This window comes from Lepisma saccharinum, chromosome 20, assembly GCF_977018435.1.
Source record: "Lepisma saccharinum chromosome 20, izLepSacc3.1, whole genome shotgun sequence".
NCBI lineage: Eukaryota > Metazoa > Arthropoda > Insecta > Zygentoma > Lepismatidae > Lepisma > Lepisma saccharinum.
The window spans coordinates 20,797,269-20,821,210 of record NC_139248.1 but is presented as its reverse complement, the minus strand read 5'-3'; the positions used below and the strand labels follow the sequence as shown (position 1 = coordinate 20,821,210).

The window sequence follows — 23,942 nt, the reverse complement described above, 5'->3', positions numbered from 1 at the left end:
TTTATTATTATTATTATTATTATTATTATTACTACTACTACTACCAGTAGTTGTAGTAGTAGTATCAAAGACGTTATTATCCTCATAAATTACGCAAAAGGGGGTAGAAGTCTGTGCTAAAGCATTTGTCTGGAACAAACGATTTGAAACACTTTTTCAGCACCGTCAATTTCACATTAGCTAATAATGGAAATCAAGCACACAAACTGTATTTTTGAATGGCAGAAAATTAATGATAAATGCATTCCGAAGATACATGCGTAACTTTCATGTACAACATATGTTTTACACATATGCAACATGGAGCGACATAAAATAGAAAATACATATGCATCAAGCTAACACTAAATTGTGTATGTATTCAAAGCTTATTCAATACAAATATACAACACTTATTATTTAAATACATTACATTACAGAAAACAAGTAGAATGCGAGCGAAGCGAGCAAGAAAAGTTTTGGATCCAATGTTTGCAATTGAAATCAATATTGATTTAATAGGACGCAAATAATTTCACTGCACTCTCTCTTTTACAACTTTTTTTTTTAGATCATTCGGCGTCCATGGCCGACTCCCGCCACCCCTAGCTACAGATCTGAACTTGACGAAAACGAGAAAAGCAGATAACGCGAGCGAAGCAAGAAAATTTTTCAAAATGAATTTTTATTTACATAAAATTTGCTCCTCTGTGCCCTCCCCCTCGCAGGTGTCCTTGACCGTCAATGTTTTCCCCCTTTGCTACCCTAGAATTGACTTCCGCCGAAAGTGGGGGGGGATGACCCCCTGCCCCCCTGTGGTTGCGTCACTGTATAATACAGACATATTTAAGCAATATATGTTTAGATACTTTAGGCTCACTGCCATTGTTAGTCAACCTTATTCCGCACAGTTTGTCTGCTCGACTAACCTTGTATTAATGCAAATACTACGCCCCCTCCATCCAAACCGATTCTAAAGGCATAAGGGGTGGTGTTTCATTTCAACCCACAGGTAGGTAGAGAAACTAAACATAATAATCAAAACTAAAAATCAATAACAAGTCAATCCCCCCATTTTTGTGTGAAGATATATAGAATTGTCCCCCCCAAAAATTCCCATGACGCAGCCCCCCCCCCCGTTGGCACCCCTTTGTACGTGCATCCAATTATTTGATTATGCTTGCGTTTAAGATTAGATTTCCCTATGTTAAGCTACCCAGTGGGGGGTTGAAAAAAACAGTCGCCGCAGGGTGGAAAATTGCAGGTCTGCGATGGAGGAACTTCCGCCGCCAACCGTGTCACTATAGAGGAGTCGGTTTTTCGTAACTACTCTACTTCCACCTCCGAACTGAAGAAACAGCCTACTTCCACACGGAGCTGAAGTCAAGCAGCGTCGGGCTGGGACAACACTTGGATTGCTGACCGCCAGTGAAGGAGCGCGGAGGCCCATCCTTCCAAGCAGATAAGAAGTATAAACATTCCTACCCGTATCAACACATCGCTCCAGGACAGTTGTGGGGCGGCATCACCACTCAACACCAGGAGAGCCGCCACGAATACATCAATCAACTGACCGCCAGTGAAGGAGCGCGGAGGCCCATCCCTCGAAGCAAATAAGAAGTATAAACATTCCTACCCGTATCAACACATCGCTCCAGGACAATTGTGGGGCGGCATCACCACTCAACACCAGGAGAGCCGCCACGAATACATCAATCAACAATTGTAAGTACGGAGGCAAAGCCAAATACCAGGTTGGAATTCCCTACATAGAAAACCGCCATGATAAAGAACGGATTGATGAGATTTGACTAGCATTAACGGACCGTTTTGGGTGTTTTAAACTGTTCATAACGGACTAAAGTGATTGGTATAAAGATTGAGAGTAGCATTTGGTGCAAGCCAACCCCTGTTGAAATTCTCAAGTTGCCATTACAAAAGTGTTACATGTACAAAATATTCCGAGCGCACATCGTAATGCCTACCGCGATAGGATGCATCATAAGGAGATGCGCTGCTACCTTGCTAGTTTAGTTAGAAGGCTGCTTTGCTGATTGTCATTAAGTTGAGGGTAGGCACAGAGAGATAAGTTATGATCATTCTGCGTTAATGGAAGTGCCTATGGAGGAAGCCATAGGTGTGCATTTGTTGATTCAGAGATTTGCTTGATTTTGAGTAATGAACCTGTGAATCAATTGTAAATATGTAAATAGAAGCTTATAATAAAGTCTATGTTAATCACTTCCAGAGATGAATTAATGACGAACTCCCTAATCAAAGTACTGCAAATTGCAAGTTCACGTTCTGTATTTTTGTATTGCCATATTATCCTAGGGACGTGTAAAATGTCATGTATTTGACCCCTCATATGAAGTTCCAGGCTTATTAATCTGTTCTCAAGGCACCAAGGAAGAAGTGGAAGGGCAGAGTTTGAAGGTAGAAGAAAGGTCTAAAAAAAATTGGCACATAAGCATGGACCCGTAAGCCCCCCTCCCCAAGTAATTTTAACTCTTGAAGAAATTCTCGGCACATAAAAATTGTTTTCCATTCCAGGTGCAAGGATGTTCTCCAGCCATGGGCTACAGTTTCGCCGCTGGAACAACAGACGGTCCAGGGGCTTTCCCCTTTTCTCAGGGGTCAACGACCGGCAACCCATTATGGAATGCAGTACGAAACTTCCTGGCAAGACCGAGTGACAATATGGTTGACTGTCAGTACCCGAAGCCTATTCTTCTCCCCACAGGAGAGGTAAGCCTTCACTTGGTTACTTTATACAATCCTGCCTTCTTTCTTAAGTTGCATGTTCCAGAGTATGTCCTTAGTGCAATGATAGTTGATATTTTAATACCAATCTGTATTTGGCACGCAGATATCAAAATGCATCTATTGTACTTTTGGTGCATCAATTTGTACACTTGGACACGCTTTAGACGAAAGTATTTTTTCCTTGGCATTTTACCGTATACAGTCATGGACATTTCTGGATTTCATTGAAAGTTATTGGGATTGTTACAGACCAGGAGTGTCCTTGACTTGCTACGACCCTGGGGTTACGTACAAACAATGTTATTTACCACGGCTACAGATATCTTAATCTCAGGGGATAGGTTCTTTATTCGAAAATTCCAAATAAGAAAGCATTTTATAGCCAAGAGGATATAGTTAAATGCGGATCTATATTCTGGAAACTATACACAATACAGAGAAAAATATATAGCGAAGCTTGTATGTATATATATATAGTATATGCTGATTCCAAATTTACGTCGGTTATATTCTTCTTATACATATATGAATAATTGAAAGAAAATCTTCTTCTTCTATCTTCTCGTAATTTCTGGGAAAAGGCTTCTTCTTCTTTCTAATTTTGGAGAAGGCTTATTCTTCTTTTCTTTCTTCTAATTTTGGGAAAATACTTCTTCTTCTTTTCTTCTTTCTATTTAGGAAAAGGCTTCTTCTTCTTTTCTTCTTTCTAATTTTGGAGAAGGCTTATTCTTCTTTTCTTTCTTATATTTTTGGAAAAAAATTCTTCTTGTTTTCTTTCTTCTAATTTATTGTCTTTCCTTTTAAAGCGTAATCTTATTTATTACATATATGCGCTCGTTTTCCCCGCTTCTTTGGCAAACGATACAAGCTATACTTATAGAAAGAGTAGGGTCGACTAAACTGACAATAGTGCCACGTCCTATGTAACGACCAAAAGGGGGATAGCCCAGAATCGCTAACAGCAAGCGCTGCCTATGGCCCAGTGCGTCTAATAAGAAGCGCAACCGTAAGTGCTTCGGGGCGTCTAATTTGGACACAGCGCTACCGAGGGACGGACAAACACAAAAGCTGACGATGTTCTCCTTTTCAGAGGTATTAAATCAAATTTTGATCACTAGGATAAAAAAGGAGATACATTTCTGAATTCATTTGCTCACTTATTAACTGTCCTAATTGTTTCATATATGAGCATATTTTTAATTACCTTCATTGGCTATATACAACAATTTATTCATTCCTTCTATAATTTTTATACTCTTCCTTTATATATTTTGCATTTACTATAATATATATAATCGCTCTTCTCCGCTCCCAGTTTCTACAATGAACTCTGCTCTTCTTTATATGGCGTGCTGCCATCTATCGTCGCTTTCGGGAAACATTTCTTCCTTGCATTTTTCACTGTGTCGTCGGAACTGGCACGTGACAGACTGTACACGTTTATCATGGATATGCGTGCAAATGTAAAACATTTTTCAGAGAGAGAGAGAGAGAGAGAGAGAGAGAGAGAGAGAGAGAGAGAGAAAGAGAGAGAGAGAGAGAGAAAGTGGAGTGCATGTGATACACGAGATCTTTGATATCCGTTAAACCTTGTCCAGCAATGTTCTTTTCGTATCCAAAGTTTGTGTGAAAAATATCACGATAATGTCCAGTTTAGGTCTAATTCTTCTCCAGAATACACCCACAATCAAATAAAAGTGTACACGTGAACCAAGCTGCACTGATGTCCGAAATATATTAAAAAAAAATCGTCCGTGGAATGTCCAAAACATATCTTTCCTGGATTGATTGATTGATTTAGTTTATTTTACTTCACGTTTTGTGGGAGTAAGCTGGTAAGCTGGGTGTCCTGCTAGGCACATATCCAATGCACGAACCTGTTTTGATGATGACGATCAAGACCTTTTCCTCAACATACACTTGGCAAAACTCCACACTCTTTGTTCAACGATCTTCAATGCAGCATTCTCAAAAGCTCAAACGATGCTGTATCTCCATGATCGCCCATTTATATGCCCTTGGGAATAGTTGTTCATCAAAAGCCTTCTTGCGGCAACTTACTGCACTGCCACCACCTTGAAACTGCTGACAAAGTAGAAGCACTTCGACGTTCATAAACTCCGTCATTCACGACACCTGTCGTGTCAGTAATATCTTCAGCACTATCTGTAAGTCAGATTATTTTCGCAATTCCGTACACGTTTCGATTCCCTTTGAGGCACATATTGGTTCGATTGATTGATTTGGTTAATTTTATTTAGTTTTCTGTCACTTTTGGCTAATAGAGAAGATGAGGATGGGTGATGATATCATGAAATTGATAAAGAGACACTCGCAAAGAGACCCTAGGGTTCCAATCCCAGCCTTGGCATCATATCACAGTAGCAGAAGTAGGTATGCTCCTACAACGTTTTTCCTCAACTCGTTCGTCCATCTTTGCAACTTGTCATCTCTGAGCAATATATTATGGGAAGAAAAAGTCTGTCAACAAGTACGATAAAGAGTATCGTGAGGTGAAAACTAACAGATGAGGAAGTACCACATCACTAGTCCAACTCTAAGCAGCAAATCTAGCATGAAATCTAGCCTGGTGTGATTCAGGTTTAAAAGAACACACGATCTGATAGGGTAGGTTGAGTGGTTTTTTGCCACCCTGATGGCATTCACCTTCTCATGTGGATTAGGGAGGAATAAAAGAACACGAAAGAAGAAGAAGATAGGAAAGAATGAACAAGCGGCCATGCAAGGAACTGAGAAGGTATCTACTTTAATTCAGCCTAGAATTCATATAATTTTAAGCTAATTTTTTCCATGTGCTTTAATGGTAACGGAGGTAGAACAGGATCTTTTTTTCATTCTGAATCTCCGATGAACTGACATTTCATCAGTCATCATCTTCTAACAGCACATTCAGGCATTGTTCTTGAATATTTTTTCTTCTTCACACAAAAGAGTAGCAATTGGAGGTTAATCGATGTTGAGTGCCCTCCAGCGGTGGCTTCTAGAACTACTTTTTTCAGGGAAAAACCACATGGGTTGTCATGTGGAAGATTGATTTCGTCTTCAAGCTTGTCGAAGCTGAGGAAATATTTCTTTTTCTGGGCTCAGCTGGGAGCTGGTCTTTCATTTCCTTTTGTTTGAGCAACTGATAACCTCGATGTGGAACGACGTCTGTTTTCCCAGCCGAAGCTCGTGATAGTACATTAATACATTGAACTGTCTGTTGTGATTGATTGATTAATTTGGCTGAGTTTACTTTGCTTCTGCCACTTTTGGTGAATCGCGAAGATGAGGATGAGCGATGATATGATGAAGGGACACTCAGAAAGAACACCCATGCGCACGCCGGGACTCCAACCCGAGACATCTTCTGATGTGGGTTGACCTGATAAAACAGGGGCGGAACCACACTTTCTGTTACTTGTGGCAAGTGCTTCTAAATAGCCCCGTATAGACTTTTTGACTCTCTTTGCACTCTCGCGTCTAGTTTGTTACAAAGTGCAGCATCGAGACGTTTTTGCATTTGCTGTCTGCACCGTTGGAGCTGTGTACTGCATGGTGATGGTCACGTGGTACGTGTTAACCAATGAAATGTACGTTTAAAGCAGCAGACAAGCATTTGTTGAATCTACACCGCTATCCTTGCGTACAGGATCTACTTGAGCCTTCCCGATGGCGTAGTGGTTGTGTCGTCGCCTTGTAATCAAGGGATCTCGGGTTCGATTCCCGGTGGAGGCACGTAGTTGTTTGGATCCCACTTTAAACTGTAGGTCCAGTCCCGATTACCTTACTGTGCATAAAGTGGACTTAAAGCACCAACTCAATCAATCAATAAGGATCTACTTGGTTGAGCGCAAATTCCTTGCACCATCCTGACACTGGGATGCACCTGCAATACAGTGGTGGAAAAAAAGTTCTTCCCCATCAGAATTTAATGGCAGTAAATAATGCCGGAAAGGTAGGCAACACACATTGCACCTTTAGGTGATCGGGTGATTCTGTCTGTCTCAAGAGCAACTCGTCTTTCATGCAATAGCCAACAGACACAGGAAATGTAGGAAAGTCACGTGACTTGTCAGGTGGAATGTTGTTAGTCAGAATATCGCATGTTCTCAAGCCAAGTCGCAGGACCGACATGAGCTACACGTTATATAACCGAAAATAATTCACCTAAAAACGTTGAACGAAACGCTAAAACAATTCTTGCCTTAATTACAAAGGCTACTATACTATATGTGCCGCAGTAGCTCGGTCGTTAGGGAGTTTGATTACCATGCGAGAGATCTGAGTTCGATCCCCGACTGGGGAGAATTGGAATTTTGTCCACCTGTTCAAGTGGCTCCGGCGCCCACCCAGCGTCGTATAAAGTGGGTACCTGTAGGAAACTCGGAAGGGGGGGGGTAAAGGCGGCCAGGGACGTGTGCTGATCACATTATCCCCATCTTCGGCTGTAACAAGAAAGTGTGGGGCCCTAACTACACACCCCCTACCCCCTGCAAAGCACAACACACGAGAGAAACAGGACATGACATAGAGTGGGATGAGGTTAAGCAGATAGGAAGGGAGAAGAGAATGCTAGTGAGAAAATGGAAGGAAGCCAAGGAAATAGAGAAGAAAGGTGAAGAAGACACAATGAACTGAAATGGGGGACTGAAGTTAAACAAAGAATGGAAGAAGGTGTTAGAAAGAGTGGAAAGGACAAGAGAGAAAGAGGAGAGGAGAAGGAAGAAAAAAGAAGGAAAAAGAGCGTGAGATAAAAAGTCCAACCACATTCTATATGGAAGTAATTATGTTTAGCCTTTTAGGTGAAAGTACAGTTGACAAGTGAAAGCCAGCTGCTAGAAAGTTTCAGAACAACTTTCTAATAGTCTGGAGGGAGTAATGTTTGTGTATATATAATGCCCTGTTTTTGTATCTTGTTACATTTGTACTTGATACAGAGTCTGAAGAAGACCTTGCTAGAAGGTTGAAACGTTACGTTTAGTTGATGTTTTTAATAAAATAAATTACTGCCTTGGTCAGCATATTTAGTTTTTCAAAGCACAAGGTAGCACTTTGCTTTTTCATTTACTATACGTAAGATTTTGTCGGGACAGAACTTTCTAATCTCTACGTGGACTTATTCTTGACACAATTCATCCATGTTATACGTATTTCGTTATAAAAACTACGGCCGATACCCTGTGTGTGTGGGGGGGGGGGATATAATTCAAACATGTGAGGTGATCCTTTTCCCACTACTCCATTGTCCGATTCTTCGTATCCAAAATAACTCTCAATTCCACACACTGAAAATGTAGCACGTCCTGCATCTTAGCATGGAAATATCTAGTAGCAAAATAATGTGTAGGCACATAGTGGTTCGGATCCCACTTCAACCTGTACGTCCAGTGCGTAAACTAGACATAAACAATTAACGTGTGGCATGTGGTCTGTGATGAGAACCATCATCTCAGTGAACCTTCTTGACAATGACTAGTATAACCCGAAATAATATTTCCTTACGAGTAGCTCTTGTTAAGAAACCAGTTGCTGAAATGTTCTTCATGAGGCCACATACCACCCAACTGTTTGTTGTGGCTGGGGCATGAGTCATGTGACTCATGCTATCAATGCTCAATCCTTCCCGAGAACTCAGATCAACCAGGCAAACTTAAGCGAATATTTTGTTATTTGGGTTGCATAAACAACAGGCTTTAAGACGTTACGAAATTCCAGGTCCCATGGCCCAGGCAATTCTTTCTCTGACTGTACACCTGGTGTCAAAAGTGTAGCGAAGTAGGCGGGAATAATGGGTCTTCCATAAATTTCAGAAGTTCCTAATAGCTACCTTTCTCATTTCTAAGGTTAATTTGATACATGAAAAGACGTAGTGGCGAATTAATCCCTGTTAACGACTGATGTAATATTGAAGTAATCATACAAATTACATTGTCAGATTATATAATCCTTTCTGCCGTTTGTTTATATTTTAGATGAACTTCCCTATCGAATGGCAGCCAACAATCGTTTCGACACAGGTAGCCTCCCTCGGGAACTTCGTGATCGCCGCCGTCCCAGGAGAGTTCACAACAATGTCAGGACGAAGACTTCGAGACGCAATAAAGGAAGAGATCGTCAACAATGGAGGATCGGATGACACGAAGGTGGTGATCGCTGGATTGGCCAACACCTACACGGACTATATTGTTACCCCTGAAGAATACCAGGTGGGAGTTAAGTAGAATAAATATTGGAAGGATTGATAAGTGTGTACACAGGAAGTTGGGTATTATGGAATATCGGGGTAATATGGAACATTTCGACATGGTGCTGCGCTCTGGTGGGAACTAGGAGAACTAATATAAGGCTTCCTACAATACAGTACGATACAAACGTTTACACTTATACGTTTCTTTTCGTCCGGAAAATTTTGAAGATAAACGCTTAACAATATTTTAAAATTAAATTATATTATTCTGGTTAAGGTGAACTGCAGAGAAAAAAAATATTGTCTAGAATTTGTATGAAACATTTACCACCACAAATATAATTATATTTGCGTTCTCAAATAGCGATGAGCTATGCCTTTTATCCCAGTAGCGTACCGAAGGAAAGAAGGGGGAGGTCACGATTTCGTATGCAGATGGGGGCTAGGGTATTAAAACCCCATACAAAGTAATAAAATTAAATCAATAATAAGTTTTATTACTCCCAAGCAGTGCACACCCTGAATGTCCCGTATTAAATCTACAAGCCGTATATTACAGTTGTCTCATTCCACTGTCATACGCAGCCCCAATTAGTTTTGGCTTATAACTACAGTAGACATCGGATTCTTAGGTTCTAAAATCCTTTAATAGGCTCTAAAAATCCTAAAATAGGCTCTAAAAAATTCTAAAATAGGCTCTAAAAAATTCTAAAATAGGCTCTAAAAATCCTAAAATAGGTTCTAAAAATCCTAAAATAGGCTCTAAAAAATTCTAAAACCCTAAAATAGGTTATTAAAATCCTGAAATAGGTTCTAAAAATCTTAAATTAGGTTAAAAAATCCTAAAATAGGCTCTAAAATCCTAAAATAGTTTTCTAAAATCCAAAAATAGGCTATAAAAATCCTAAAATAGGTTCTAAAAATCCTAAAATCGATTCTAAAATCCTAAAATAGGCTCTAAAATCTCAAAATAGGTTCTAAAAATCGTAAAATAGGTTATTAAAATCCTAAAATAGGTTCAAAAATATTAAATTAGGTTCGAAAAATCCTAAAGTCGGTTCCAAAGAACTTAAAATGGCTCAAAATTCCTGAAAACTACTGACTACCTAAAATTGTTGGAAACAAAATTTCAAAAGAACCACAAGAAATTTTAATAGGTACACACAACAACGAAATATTTATTTTTTTAACTAAATTTTAATTGTTACACATCATTTTCAAAATTATCCATAAATTTATTTAATACTGTACTTGTGCTGTTAGTAAAAGTTATTTGTTGATATGAAGAATGAATTACGTATGTATAATTTGCTGCACAATACCAGGTTGACTACTCACCGGGAATTCATTGAATTCCGGGAAGCAGCACAAAGCATCGTGAATGCCACAAAGCACCGAACTGAAGCAAAAGTGAGCAAGACCACACTGATCAGTATTTTGCACTTGGACTGTGCAGGTAACAGTGGTTCCAGGAATTTTGCTTTGTTTACAGTTTTGATAAAACAACATGGACTTGGAGGGAGGGAAATTGACAGAAAGTTTTTCAAACACGTTCGTCATTCAACTTTTTCGTCACCAAGCAGAGATAATATATATATATATATATATATATATATAAAAATCCTCTAAAACCTTAAAAAATATATATAGAGACCTAAAAAGAATGTTTGATTTAGGCGCACAAACCTAAAATAGGTTCTAACATGCTAAATAGGTTATTTTAGGCGCTATGAAACTTCAACAGTTGTTGCATTTTTTAATGAAACGCTGACATAACTTGTTATTTCTCATTTACCTGGAAAGGAAAAATACAGGGTATCTATAAAAGAACTCCCGGGTTTTGATGCTAAATATTTTATTAAGAACTGAAGCTCAGGAAAAGGTACATACATATTTTTGAAGGTAATGTTATCAAGTTTTGTTTACAATTTAGTAAATTCCAATGTGTGCCCCGTTTGTGCACGGTACATATCCAAACGATAATCAACTTCTTGCCACATCCTGGCCAGCATGGTTGCCACAGATGCGATAATTCTTTGCCTTAGATGGTTGACATCTTGAATTTTCTCCGCATAAACCGTGTTCTTCACATGTCACCATAGGGAAAAGTCTAAGGGAGTAAGGTCCGGACTTCTTGCAGGCCATGGAATAGCCCCTTTCCTTCCAATCCACACTTCCAGTTTCTTTAAACGCCTTAAACCATTGACGTATGGTTTTGTCCGAAGGCTGAAGACCACCATACTCGCGTCGAACAAGCCATATCAGATCCAGTTTCTACAAGCCATATCACACACTGCTGCGCCTTCTGTTGTGGCGTGAACTGCACTGACCGAGTTCAGTTCGGCTCGGCTCGGCAACTTCAAGGTCATCGCTGCGCAGCGTTGCCATCCTTTGTTGGTAGAAACTCCAAACGGCGTGAATAAAACTTAATGTGCTACTGATTTCAAAGTAATTAACTAAGCTGAGTTAACTAATACCGTTTAATACCGCTATCATTGTTTAAAACCCAGGAGTTCTTTTATAGACACCCTGTATATTAAAAACCTAATATCCGAGGTCTACTTGTAACATATTAACGCGTTTCCCGGATTCCTTGCCAATCTCCCTCCATCCAACCAACCAGTCTAATTCAAGGTCACGGAAACATCCTGTATATGTAGAACAGGGACATGACGTAATCAAAATAGTGATAAAGTGGACGTAAAATCGCTGTACAAAGGACAGGGAGTGAGTCATCACCTGTAGCTGCAATCTAGTTTAAGTTGTGGTATTGTAATTGGCGGTGAAATCACTACAAGTTTCATTTTCTATATCTTCCGTTTCAGATCCAACGCTACGAGGGAGCCTCAACAATATACGGCCCTCACACACTCACCATCCACATCCAGCAGTACAGGCAACTAACGGCAGCCTTAATGGCGGTAAGTTCAAAGAGATCTTCTTGCACTACGTTAAAGCTGACTAGAAGGATCTTACCATCATCTGCTACTGTATTCTTTTGGTAATGGGTTATTCCACGTCAAATGGCTTACAGTCCCTGAACAAGAATATCCCATTTTGATCAACGTTTCATAAAACGTACCTACAGGTCCCATAGGTAGATAGATAGAGAGAGAAAAAAAAGGAGATAATAAGAGAAAGAGAAAAGAGAGAGAGAGAGAATACAGAGCGAAAGAAAGGAGAGAGATATAAAAAAGAGAGAAAAGATATAGAGAAGAAAGAAATAAAAAGAGAGAGAGAAAAGAGAGGGGATAGAGAGAGAATACAGAGAAAGAAATAAGAAAGAGAGAGAATACATAGAAATAAAAGGGAGAGAGATAAAAGAGAGAAAGAAAATATATATAAAAAGGAGAGAGAAAAGAGAGGGAAAGAAAAGAGAGAGAATACAGAGAGAAAGAAAAAGAGATAAAAGAAAGAGAGAAGAAAGAGAGAAAGAAAGAAAAGAGAGAGAATACATAGAAATAAAAGGGAGAGAGATAAAAATGGAAAGAAAAGATATATAAAAAGGAGAGAGGAAAAAGAGGAATAGATGAGAGAGAGAATACAGAGAGAAAGAAAAGAGAGAGATAAAAGAAAGAGAGAAGACAGAGAGAGAAAGAAAAGAGAGAGAATACATAGAAATAAGAGGGAGAGAGATTAAGAGAGAAAGAAAAGATATATAAAAAGGAGAGAGAAAAGAGAGGGAAAGAATAGAGAAAGAAAAGAGAGATATAAAAAGAGAAAGAGAGAGAGAAAGAAAAGAGACAGAATACATAGAAATAGAAGAGAGAGACAGATAAAAAGAGAGAGAAAGAACATATATATATAAAAGGAGAGAGAAAAGAGAAGGAATGAAGAGAGAGAATACAGAGAGAAAGAAAAGAGAGAGTTATAAAAAGAGTAAGAGAGAGATAAAAGAAAGAGAGAACGAAAGAAAAGATAGAGAATACATAGAAATAAAAGGAAGATTGATAAAAAGAGAGGGAAAGAGAAGATATATAAACAGGAGAGGGAAAGAAGAGAGAGAGAATACAGAGAGAAAGAAAAGAGAGAGAGATGTAAAAAAGAAAGAGAGAGATAAAAGAAAGAGAGAAGACAGAGAGAAAGAAGGAAAAGAGATAAATTGAGTCAGAAAAGGGAGAGGGAGAAGACAGAAGTGAGGTAGAGAAAGCAGAGATAAGGAAAGAGATAGAAAAAACAGAACGACGAGAGAAGAGAGATACAAAATGGGTTGAGATGGATAGCGAGAGATGGATCATTCCTTCTTTCTACCTGTCTTACTCTCATAGCTTATTTGCACCCCACATGTGATAATCACTTGTCTTCTCACGTTGAAGCAGTTACAAAGAAAGTCTGTCATCCTACTACACTTGATTCAAGACATAATATGTTGAAACTTCATATCTTTGTTCAATTTCATTCGTAGAGTTCAAACGTAGTAGAAATCAAAATAAGAAAGGGAATACATGTCACGATTTTCCTTGAAAGTCGACGGTAAATCTCATCCCTTATCTTTCAACAAGCAACTCTCAGAATCTGATCTATGTCAATTGAGTGGATCACGCATCAGGTACAGCTTGAAGGAAGATGTGGGGGAATTTCCTTCTGGTTATTGCATTTCCCTCTGATTGATTGATTTAGTCAGTGCCTTTCCTGCTTACGAGGGTGTATAAAATAACAACGGTACTATTAGTATTATTTTAACATTATTGGCTCTCTCTATTGACTTCAAATTAAAAACTTTCAAAATTGTCTCCTTCTTAAGTGATTCGAACTTTCAATCTACTTACATCATTGAAGCCATTCTTTCCAGTTTGTTTACAACACTAGAAACAGAGTTGTTCACCTCACTGTTAGATTCAAAATGGCGTTCACAAAGCTATTTTCACACATGCCTATTCAGTGATATAGGCTAAGCGCGGTCACAGCAGACTGTTTAGGAGCGAATTACATAAACAATTACAATTGTGCCAAACAAAACCTGACTGCCGTAGCTTCAAATCCACGCAGAGCACTAGAAACACGTCCTATCCGAATGGCTGCCTCTAACCAACTGAGTAGTTCCAGAACAGTGGCGCTGATGTCACAACGTCAGTCAAGGTCACGCCTCTCCGTGACGGATGCTAGTGTGCGCATTTAAACAGAATAAAATCTGTCCAGTTTGTTTTTGCTGCACCATATAATCCACTGCACTGTAATTCCTCCCGAAAAGCCATCAAATTATGCCAAATTCAAGATCCTATATCTCAACGTTAACAATTTATTTTACTACGTACCAATCTACTTACATTCTGACTAAAGGATCTTGTTTAAATCTCAATAGGGTAGGACTTTAGATCCTGGTCCGTATCCAGGTGAATTTCTCAACGACCTCATTTCCTTCGTACCTGGAGTGGTCTACGACACAGCTTTTGGAAAGGAGTTCGGCGACTGCGTTCTTCAACCTACCCCTGTGGCCTACCCAGGAGACGAAGTTCGTGCCAGATTTGTAAGTACACATATATTATGGAGAACATGCCAACCGTTGTTAATGTTAATTTAAACCTAACACTAATACCTTAAAACATTTTTTATTTGTCACAAATAGTTAGCACCTTAGTACAAGTTTATACTTAGTGACAAATTGACTACAGTTAAGTGCAGAAAAACACTGACACCCCTTATTCACCTTAATATTTCAAATCCCTGACTACTGTCATGAATATGTGTGTGTGGTTTGTTGTATGCTCGTGAGTATAGGCTAGATATGTACATATCTATTTTCCCGTATGTATTTTTTTAAAAAATTTCCTTTCTTTGTAATTTTATATTTTCTTTCTTTGTTTTCAATATTTACCTTTGTATGTAATTGTTTAAAAATTGTTTTCTATTTTTCATATGCAAAAATTTCGATGTAAACATGGTTAAGTTGTATAAAAGGGTACTTCGACATGATAAAACGTGTCGTAATACATAAAATACGAATATCGAAGAAGTTATTGGGTCGCTTTGTCGTTTAATCCTGTTCGAGCTCTGGCTGAAAGTTATAGTATTGTGTCTTTATAAACTGAGTCGAGATGGTTCCCGATTGACTCGCATGAGCTCTCATTTTGAAGGATTGGTAAAACATTTGATGTTGTCTGTATTTTAAGACGCTCAACGAGTACCTACTGAGAGTACTATCATTGTACGATAGGTCACACTAAAAGTTTTTAGACACGCGCAAGTAAAACACTGGAGACCAAAAGTATGAATGCTATAATTTTTCAAAGTATTCTCCATGACAGTTGATACACTTGTTCATCCGCTCAAACCAAGTGTGAAAGCACTGGGACCACACATCTGCAGGCACCTCTTGAATGCACTGAACGAAGGCGGTGACTGCCTCCTCGGGTGTAGGAAATGAAGAACCTCGTAATGTATCCTTGATTTTAGGGAACAGGAAGAAATCACAAGGGGCGAGGTCGGGACTGTAAGGAGGATGAGTCATTTCTTTGATCTTGGAGGCTTTGAAGAATTCAATTGTTCGTACTGCTGTATGGCTGCGCACATTGTCTTGATGCACAATAATGCGACTTCGTGGGCGTTTTTCACGAACTTTCCGTACGATCTCCGGTAAACAAACCGTAGTGTACCATTCAGCATTAACGGTCCGACGTCCCTGTAGCGGCACTGTTGCAATATGGCCCGTCCGACTGAAGAAAGTGGCAACCATTTGCTTGCCAACACTTCGTCCCTTCCTGACTTTTGTTGGTGGGTCTTCATCCGGGAAGATCCACTGCGTCGACTGTCGTTGGCTCTCGGGTTCATAACAGTACACCCAAGTTTCGTCACCTGTTACGATGTCATACACTGCATTTGATTGTCCTTGGTTAAATTTGTCCAGCATTTTCATGCACCATGTGACCCGTGCCTGCTTTTGCTCCTGAGTAAGATGGTGTGGGATCCATCTGGCACAGAGCTTCCTGACACCAAGGCGGTCATGCAGGATCGTTTGAACCTGATTCATACCAATACCCAGTGTTGCACTAATAACTGCATATGTCACCCGGTTATCCTCCTCTATCATGCCACGCACTCTGTCGACGTTTTGTTGAGAAGTTGCTGTCACAGGACGACCATCACGTAATTCATCACTGAGTTTCTGACGTCCACGTCGAAATTCTAAAAACCAATTAAACACAGTCGCACGGCATGGGGCTTCCTCCTGAAATGCATTTCGGAGCCTTTCATAACATTGCTGCTGCGTTAAACCTGCTCTAAAATCGTAAAAAATCATTGCTCTGAAGTGCTCCCGTGTAGAATCCATTATACTGTACACACACGACAATAATTGACTAATTTCTGGCACACAACAATTAACAACTATAAATTTTGCAGCATTATCACACTTCACAGACTACTAACTTCAACATATCCTAGAGACAATGTATTGCTGCAATCAGTGTTGCCGCATCTAAAAACTTTTAGTGTCACCCACGATTCAAAACCAAAATCCTTAAATCCTTAGATCAAAACAAGAAATCGACATATTTCATCCCCGTATCACATTTTCGTCCCTGAAGACCGTATTAAAAAACGCACCATCTCCAAAATTTGAATTTCCCGTGTTAACCAACACTTCACTTGGAAACCAAGTCAAGTCGCCTTTTTAATCAATTATTACTACCAAAAGAAAATAAAGTCAAAACTATTTGTTTCCGGTAAAACCAAAAAGGGTGTTTCTAATATCGACCCCCTAAAAAATTCCGAAAGAATTAAGTAATTACGATTTTTCAATTTTGTTTTGCTAACTGTCAGCTTTAACATTCATTATTATACACATCAAGTCAATACAAAAGTTAATATAATTAGTGGGCTGTGGTGAATTAATACAAAATGTTATACTTATAGCAAATTAATAACCTAAATTTAGCAAAATTCATAAACAATATTAGGTTTACTTGAAATATAAATAACCGTATCATAATTTTTTTAAGATGAGCATTTAGCTTTCCAGATTGCTGGCTGCTTTGTATCTCACCTCCTTCTTGCACACTGCATCAATCGACCTCTTCATGGCATCCTTATCCCATGTTTACAGGGTCCCGTCTCAAACAAGAACGAATAGTACGAGGGGACGAAATTATGAACAGGAAGGGGGACGAAATTAGGAACAGGAAAGGGGACGAAATTATGAACTACCCTTAAACCAAAATGGCGGCTCCCACTTTCTCAACAAGTAAACCTGATGCCACACAACTCTGACACCCTTCTATTGGCAAGGTACCCAAGCCGATGACAGGCAGTGAATACAAACACAACGGCTACACTAGGCGTAAAAGACTTGAAGGAATGGCATTGCAATAACTCATTGTTACCAAGAAAACCAAACATCTACTTAACAGAACCTTCCTAAATCACTAGAAGTTCACAACTGGCTCTGCTTGCCTTCCCTTACACACACGTACTGGCGCCGATAACAATCCTAGCGGCAGGACCGAGAACTTTCAAGGGGACGAAATTTTGGGCTCCTTCTTTATGCAACTTAAATATGGTTTCATTTATTTACGTTTTTGTCGAAACACGTAATAAAGTCAATGCATTTTGACATAAATTCTCATTCTAGTTATCACGAACTGATCACGTACATAATTATAAGTTTATAAATTCTTTCTCTTGAACTGTGTAAGGTAAGAATAGAAAAACTTACTATTTTCGCAAAATAGTATGCTAAATACGCCAGTAGCACACAATATGTTTCCATGATTCCGTAATCTCCATACAATCATGCATTATATGAAAAATATGAATACATATGTAATCAAGGAGTTGGGAGGATATTATCGCTAACAAATATTAAGTGATTTGTTGTGTATAATGAGTACATATGGCATACATATTTTTGAACTATCTAAAACTAGATGTTAGTGTGTCGCTCAAGGTTTCAAAAACAGTTTTCAAAAACATGCAAACATGTTGTATGCAAAGTTATTGATCTTCCAATTTTCTTTATACTTGAAACTTATTTTCCTATTATTCAGTCAAGTATCTGTTGTAATTAGTAAATTGTATCAATAACAGAGTGAAAGTTACATTAAGTTTTTCCATATTTACTAAAGTCTTATTAAGTGTATTAATTATGTACTTTATTTTTTATGTACTTAGTATTAGTTGGGACATTTATTACTTTCAGACGAAGCAAAAGTAACATGTAATTTCGCGCCATCTATAATCAATATATTTTAACTTCACAAGAACAGTTGAAAGCAGAGCTGCGTAGAAATATGCCACCAAAGGACCAGCTTAAGAGGACCATGGCAAGGGATCCGGTGTGTCCTGTACTGGAAAGTTCCAGGATTGGACGAAATTAGACCGGAAGAACTGAAGATGACCAGTAATGCTCCGGTGTTCTTGGCAAAAGCGTTCAATGCAGTCCTAAGAAGAGCTTACCATAGGGACCAGTGAAAGACTTCAATCATCTGCTCCATGTTGAAGCCAGGGAAGAATTTACGACAGACGAGGAGTAGTTCACAAGTCATTTGTCACACAAGATCCAGAGAGAATTCTGCTTCGTAGACTTCTGGGACTACGACTGCTACCAGCCTTCCAGTTTGGCTTTAGTCGTACATGATGTCACGGTGAATCAGAATAGGAGGATGACCATAGTGGAGATGTTCCTCCACGTGCAGGACCCCTTCGATCTAGTGTGGATCTGGGTGTCGTCATGATTTCCGGTTCACTATACCGACGACGGAGCCTACCTTGGTGCCAAAAGAAGCTAGCAGAGACCTCCAAAGGTGGTGAGAGAAGACCAAACAATTCCACGAAGAATACCGGCATCTTCTTCAAACGAATAGAATTTGACTCTATTTGGGAAACCCATACAAGATGCTGACACCGCTTGTTACCGCGGACTGAAGCTAGACCATGATCTAACACGTTGAGGAGCGTCAGTATAAAGGCAACCATAGGCTAGAATGATTGTACTTCATCCTCAGAAGCCTAAAGCCTATCATTGGAGTCAGGATCTACAATAGCATGGTACGACCAGCTATACTACGTGCCATCGCAGCATGGCACAACATAACCAAATTCAACCTGCCTACACTGCAAGCCACCCAAAACAAAGCAGGGAGAATATAATCAACGGGAACAGCCGATACTCCAGCAAGCAGCAGATCCTAGAGGTTCTGGAATCGAAACGTTTTGGTGCAGCATAATAGCAAATTCCATTCGACAAGTCAGCAGTATTGGAACACAAATGTCCAGATTGGCTCCCCCATGTCTCTGGGAACAACTTCCTTGCAATGAATCGTTAAGCCCTTGCAAGATCCACAGACTCAACACAAGATGGCCAAAGGGTCACCGAATCATTACTGCAAGAATAACGCTAGTGTACCATTCAACGCCAATTGAAGTCACAGAAACGAAACTTCACAACAATCGCCCCAACAATCTGCCAGCCATTTCCATTACTTACAACTTGAATTTCACTTCAACATCATTACAGGAATCAATTGTATTTCAATACTTGATCCTCAGGCAGTGATATTGTATTGCTGCGTTCGACAGGATGTCCGAAAATTTACGCTTCTGTACAAAAAGCTACATGAACCTTGCACTGGGTATCAACTTCGTCTTTGTGGATACTTTTCAAACATAAAACAAGAAAATGAATCTTTGCGTGACCGTTCAGTATGGGGGAAAAGTTACTGAGGTGTAAAAAAAAAAAAGTTCTTGTACGAATTATAACACCATTAAGCCTTGTTTCCATGATATGAAAAACTCAATATGCTGACCAAGGCAGAAATTTATTTAATTTTAAAACATAAACTAAACGTAACGTTTCAACCTTCTAGCAAGGTCTTCTTCAGACTCTGTACCAAGTACAAATGAAACAAGGTACAAAACAGGACGATATATATATACACAAAAATCACTCCCCTCCAGACACAAGATTATTAGAAAGTTGTTTCTGGAACATTCCAGCAGGTGGCCTTTAAACACACGAGAGAAACAGGACATGACATAGAGTGGGATGAGGCTAAGCAGATAGGAAGGGAGAAGAGAATACTAGTGAGAAAATGGAAGGAGGCCAAGGAAATAGAGAAGAAAGGGGAAGAAGACACAATGAACTGGAATGGGGGACTGAAGATAAACAAAGAATGGAAGAAGGTGTTAGAAAGATTGGAAAGGACAAGAGCGAAAGATAAGAGAAGAAGGAAGAGGAATGAAGAAAGAAAGGAAAAATAGAATGAGATAAAGAGTCCAATCACTTTCCAGATGATAGGAAATGTTTAGTTAAATCGCCTGTCAGGTGAAAGTACAGTTGACAAGGGAAGGCCACCTGCTGGAATGTTTCAGAAACAACTTTCTAATAATCTTGTGTCTGGAAGGGAGTGATTTTTGTGTATATATCTCTTCTTGTTTTGTACCTTGTTTCATTTGTACTTGGTACAGAGTCTGAAGAAGACCTTGCTAGAAGGTTGAAACGTTACGTTTCGTTTATGTTTTAAAATAAAATAAATTTCTGCCTTGGTCAGCAAATTGAGTTTTTCTTGTACGAAGTGAAAAAGAAAAACATGGGCAAAAGACAGGTATGGAGTAGTCGCTTGCAATAATTTTGGATGTGTATCGATGTTCTCTGTGAGTAATTATCGAATTGATAAAAGAAGGATAAATCGTTACGTATTTTATGCATTACAGACGATTTATTACGTTAATTACGACATATTCATAAAAAACGATGTGTTTTTTTTTTAAAAAAAAGATATTACGAAGCGTACTGGCAACATTGGTTTTGTCAGAGGGTAGTGGCAGGTGTACAAGACATCTGGCGATGAAAGGAAATAATTGAAATTTATAGTAAGTGCAGGTAAGTTAGGTCGTATCCGGATTACCAAGCGCTCCGTCCCGTCCATTCCTCTCCCGTTGCTATCGTGTGCCATCGAAGTCCTCCGAATCTACATGCCCCCTTGATGAGCGGCTAGGGACAGCATTAGTAGCTTGGGAAATCCATGCTAACGGCACCAAACCTAACCTGCCTAAGCTATCCACGTATGCATATAATTGCTTAAATATACAAAATATAACTTGCCAAACCTATTTGCATGCTTATGTATTCTATTATATGCCTACGTGGATAGGTTAGGTAGGTTAGGTTTGGTGCTGTTAGCATGGATTTCCCAAGGTTCTAATGCAGTTCCAAGCAGGGTTTTTAAAGGTCCAGGAATTTTAAATAAACTCAATTCCGGTCCAGGAGAGAAAATCAGCAAGCGTAAATGGGTTCTGGACCGTAAAGAACCTTTTTATCTGTAAAGTATTTCAATTCGGTCCAAAAACCCTTTTTCCCGATCAATTTAAATACGGTCCAAGAACCTTTTTTCCGAACCAATTTAAATTCGGTCCAGGAACCTTTATTCCAATCAGTTTAAATGGGATACAAGTTCCGTATTGAAATGAAACAATTCGCAACTTGGATCGAATACGGACCTGACGATGAACAATTATCCACTTGTGAGCATGAAAGACTAATCCAGGTACTGACTGCCTCGAGAATCTAAGGTTACTTACTTACTTAGTCGCGTCCTCTTCTACCTGCCGGTGTCGAGGGGTTACAGAGAGTTCTCCAGACGTTTCTGTCCATCGCCTTTTCCTGTGCCTCTTTCCATCTTATGCTTCGTTTCTCCAAAATCTCTTTGACACTCATATTCCATGTCTTTCTTGGTCTTCCTTTTGGTCTTGTTCCTTGTGGACGTGCTTCCCATATCTGCTTTGGCAGTCTCGTCTCACTCATTCTGCTCAAATGGCCGAACCATCTAAGTTGATTACGTTCAACTGTTTCTTGTAGTGGCTGAGCATTTAAAGATTGCCGAATGGTTTGATTCCTTATCCGATCTTTCCTGGTTTTCCCACTTATTCTTCGAAGGTACCTCATTTCCATTGTTTGTACACTTTGCATGTGTTTTCCAGTCAATGTCCAATTTTCACTGCTATATGTAAGTGTTGGTATATAAATTGTTTTGTATACAGTGAATTTTGTTTGGGTAGATATTTCTTTTTTGCCTATAAATCCTCGGTTTATCATTTGATATAGCTTTCCTGTCTTCATGATTCTATCTCTTATTTCTTCCTCTTCTTTTCCTTGACTGTTTATAATTACTCCAAGATACTTGAAATTTGTCACTTGTTCTAAAGGTTCGTTATTCAGTTTTATCTTATGGTTTGTCTTTTCTCTGCTGATTATCATTGTTTTAGTTTTCTCCGTATTTATTTCCATATTCTTCTTCTTTAATTCTTCATTAAGAATATTTAGATTATATTGTAAACTAGCCTGTGTATTAGCTATTAGTATAATATCATCAGCGTATATGAGCTCTGTTAGTTTAATTGATTTCATATTCCAGTATCCTACCTGAAATTGTTTCATTTTTATATGGCATTCCTTTATTACTTCATCTAATAGTATTATAAATAGATATGGTGATAGTATATCTCCCTGTTTAACTCCTGTTGTTATTTCAAATTCCTCTGACTGGTGGTTTCTCGTCCTCACGTAACATCTGCATCCTTTGTACCAACTTTGGATTGCTTTTATTAGGTTTTTATCCACTCCTTTCTTCTCTAAGGATTTCCATATCTCATTCCAAGGAACTCTATCAAAAGCCTTTTGTAGATCTACAAAACATACATGTGCCTTTTTATTGTATTCTATTGTCTTATCTGTTATTTGTTTGAGGGTGAAAATATGGTCTTGTACACTTCTTGCTGGTCTAAAGCCTGCTTGACTTTCTTCCAATTGCTCTTCGACATATTTTCTGAGTCTATTCTCCAGGATTCTTGAATATATCTTCCCTGGCACACTGAGCAATGAGATTCCCCGATGGTTTCTACATTCTCTATTATCCCCTTTCTTGAAGATTGGGATTATTACTGATATCTCCCATTCCTTCGGTACAGTTTTCTTTTCCCATATAACATTCAGTAGGTTCAAAAACAGTTGCTCTCCAGCATTTCCCATGTATTTAAGCATTTCTGGTGTTAAACCATCATGTCCACTAGCCTTACCTAACTTCATTTTCTTTAATGCTGCTTTTAATTCTTCTACTTTGATATCATTTATTTCCTCTTCTTCATCCTCCATTTCTATATCTTCTGTTCTTTCGTTTCCGGCTTGAACCTCCGTCCTGTTAGTTTGTGTTTCATCCTTCAGCAATTCTTCGAAGTATTCCTTCCATCTTTGCATGATTTTTTCTGGTTTTGTTCTTAGTTTACCATCTTTTCCTTTTATATATTTTAATGGGCTTTCTTTATCTTTTCTCAAGGTCTTTAAAACTTTGTAGAATAGTTTTTGATTTTCTCGGCTGTTCTCTTCCATACTTTCCCCAAATTTTCTCCACGAGTTCTTTTTAGCCTCTAACACTTTCTTTTTAACTATATCCCTTTGCCTCCTATACTCTTCGAAGCTTTCTAAATCATTAATTGATAGGTACTTTTTCCACAGTATTTTCTTATGCGTGACTTCTTCTTTCAGCTCATCTGTCCACCATGCCGTTCTTTTCATTTTGTTTCCAATGTATGTTGTCCCGCAGCTTTCCTCTGCAGACTGTAGCAAAATCTTCTTAAATTCATCCCACAATTTATCTACGTCTCTTTCTTCCTTTTCATGTTTCTCTTGTATCTTTGCTTCTATTAGTTGCTGATATTTTTCTTTAACTTTTGTATCTTTTAATTTGTATGCCTTTATTCTTATTTTATTTTGCTTTTCCTGTCTTCTTTTTCCATTAGTTTTTAGCACTCTACTTCTTTGTACTACTCTTTCCATTATTAATAGTTTATGGTCGCTCCCAATTTCCGCCCCTCTTTTGACTCTGGCATCTCTTATCTTTCTCATTGTATTTCTCTCTACTATGAAATAGTCAATTATAGATTTTTCCCTTCTTGTTGGTTCTTCCCTGGTGTATTTATGGATTTCTTTATGTGGGAATTTAGTATTTACCACTACCATGTCGTTTGTTACACATAATTCTAAGATTCGTGTGCCATTATCATTTAATGTCTCTTCTCC

General features: G+C 38.8%; 1 protein-coding gene across 3 annotated transcripts in view; it reads left to right on the top strand.

Annotated features, from left to right (window-relative positions):
• CDase (neutral ceramidase) overlaps positions 1 to 23,942 on the top strand; it is a 148,897-nt gene that overhangs the window by 105,527 nt on the left and 19,428 nt on the right. For all 3 annotated transcript variants that reach the window (XM_083142155.1, XM_083142156.1, XM_083142154.1), the window contains exons 9-12: positions 2,533 to 2,727; positions 8,721 to 8,954; positions 11,761 to 11,856; positions 14,238 to 14,402. In XM_083142155.1, coding sequence (XP_082998281.1) covers positions 2,533 to 2,727; positions 8,721 to 8,954; positions 11,761 to 11,856; positions 14,238 to 14,402 — 690 coding nt within the window. The remainder of the gene's footprint in view (positions 1 to 2,532; positions 2,728 to 8,720; positions 8,955 to 11,760; positions 11,857 to 14,237; positions 14,403 to 23,942) is intronic.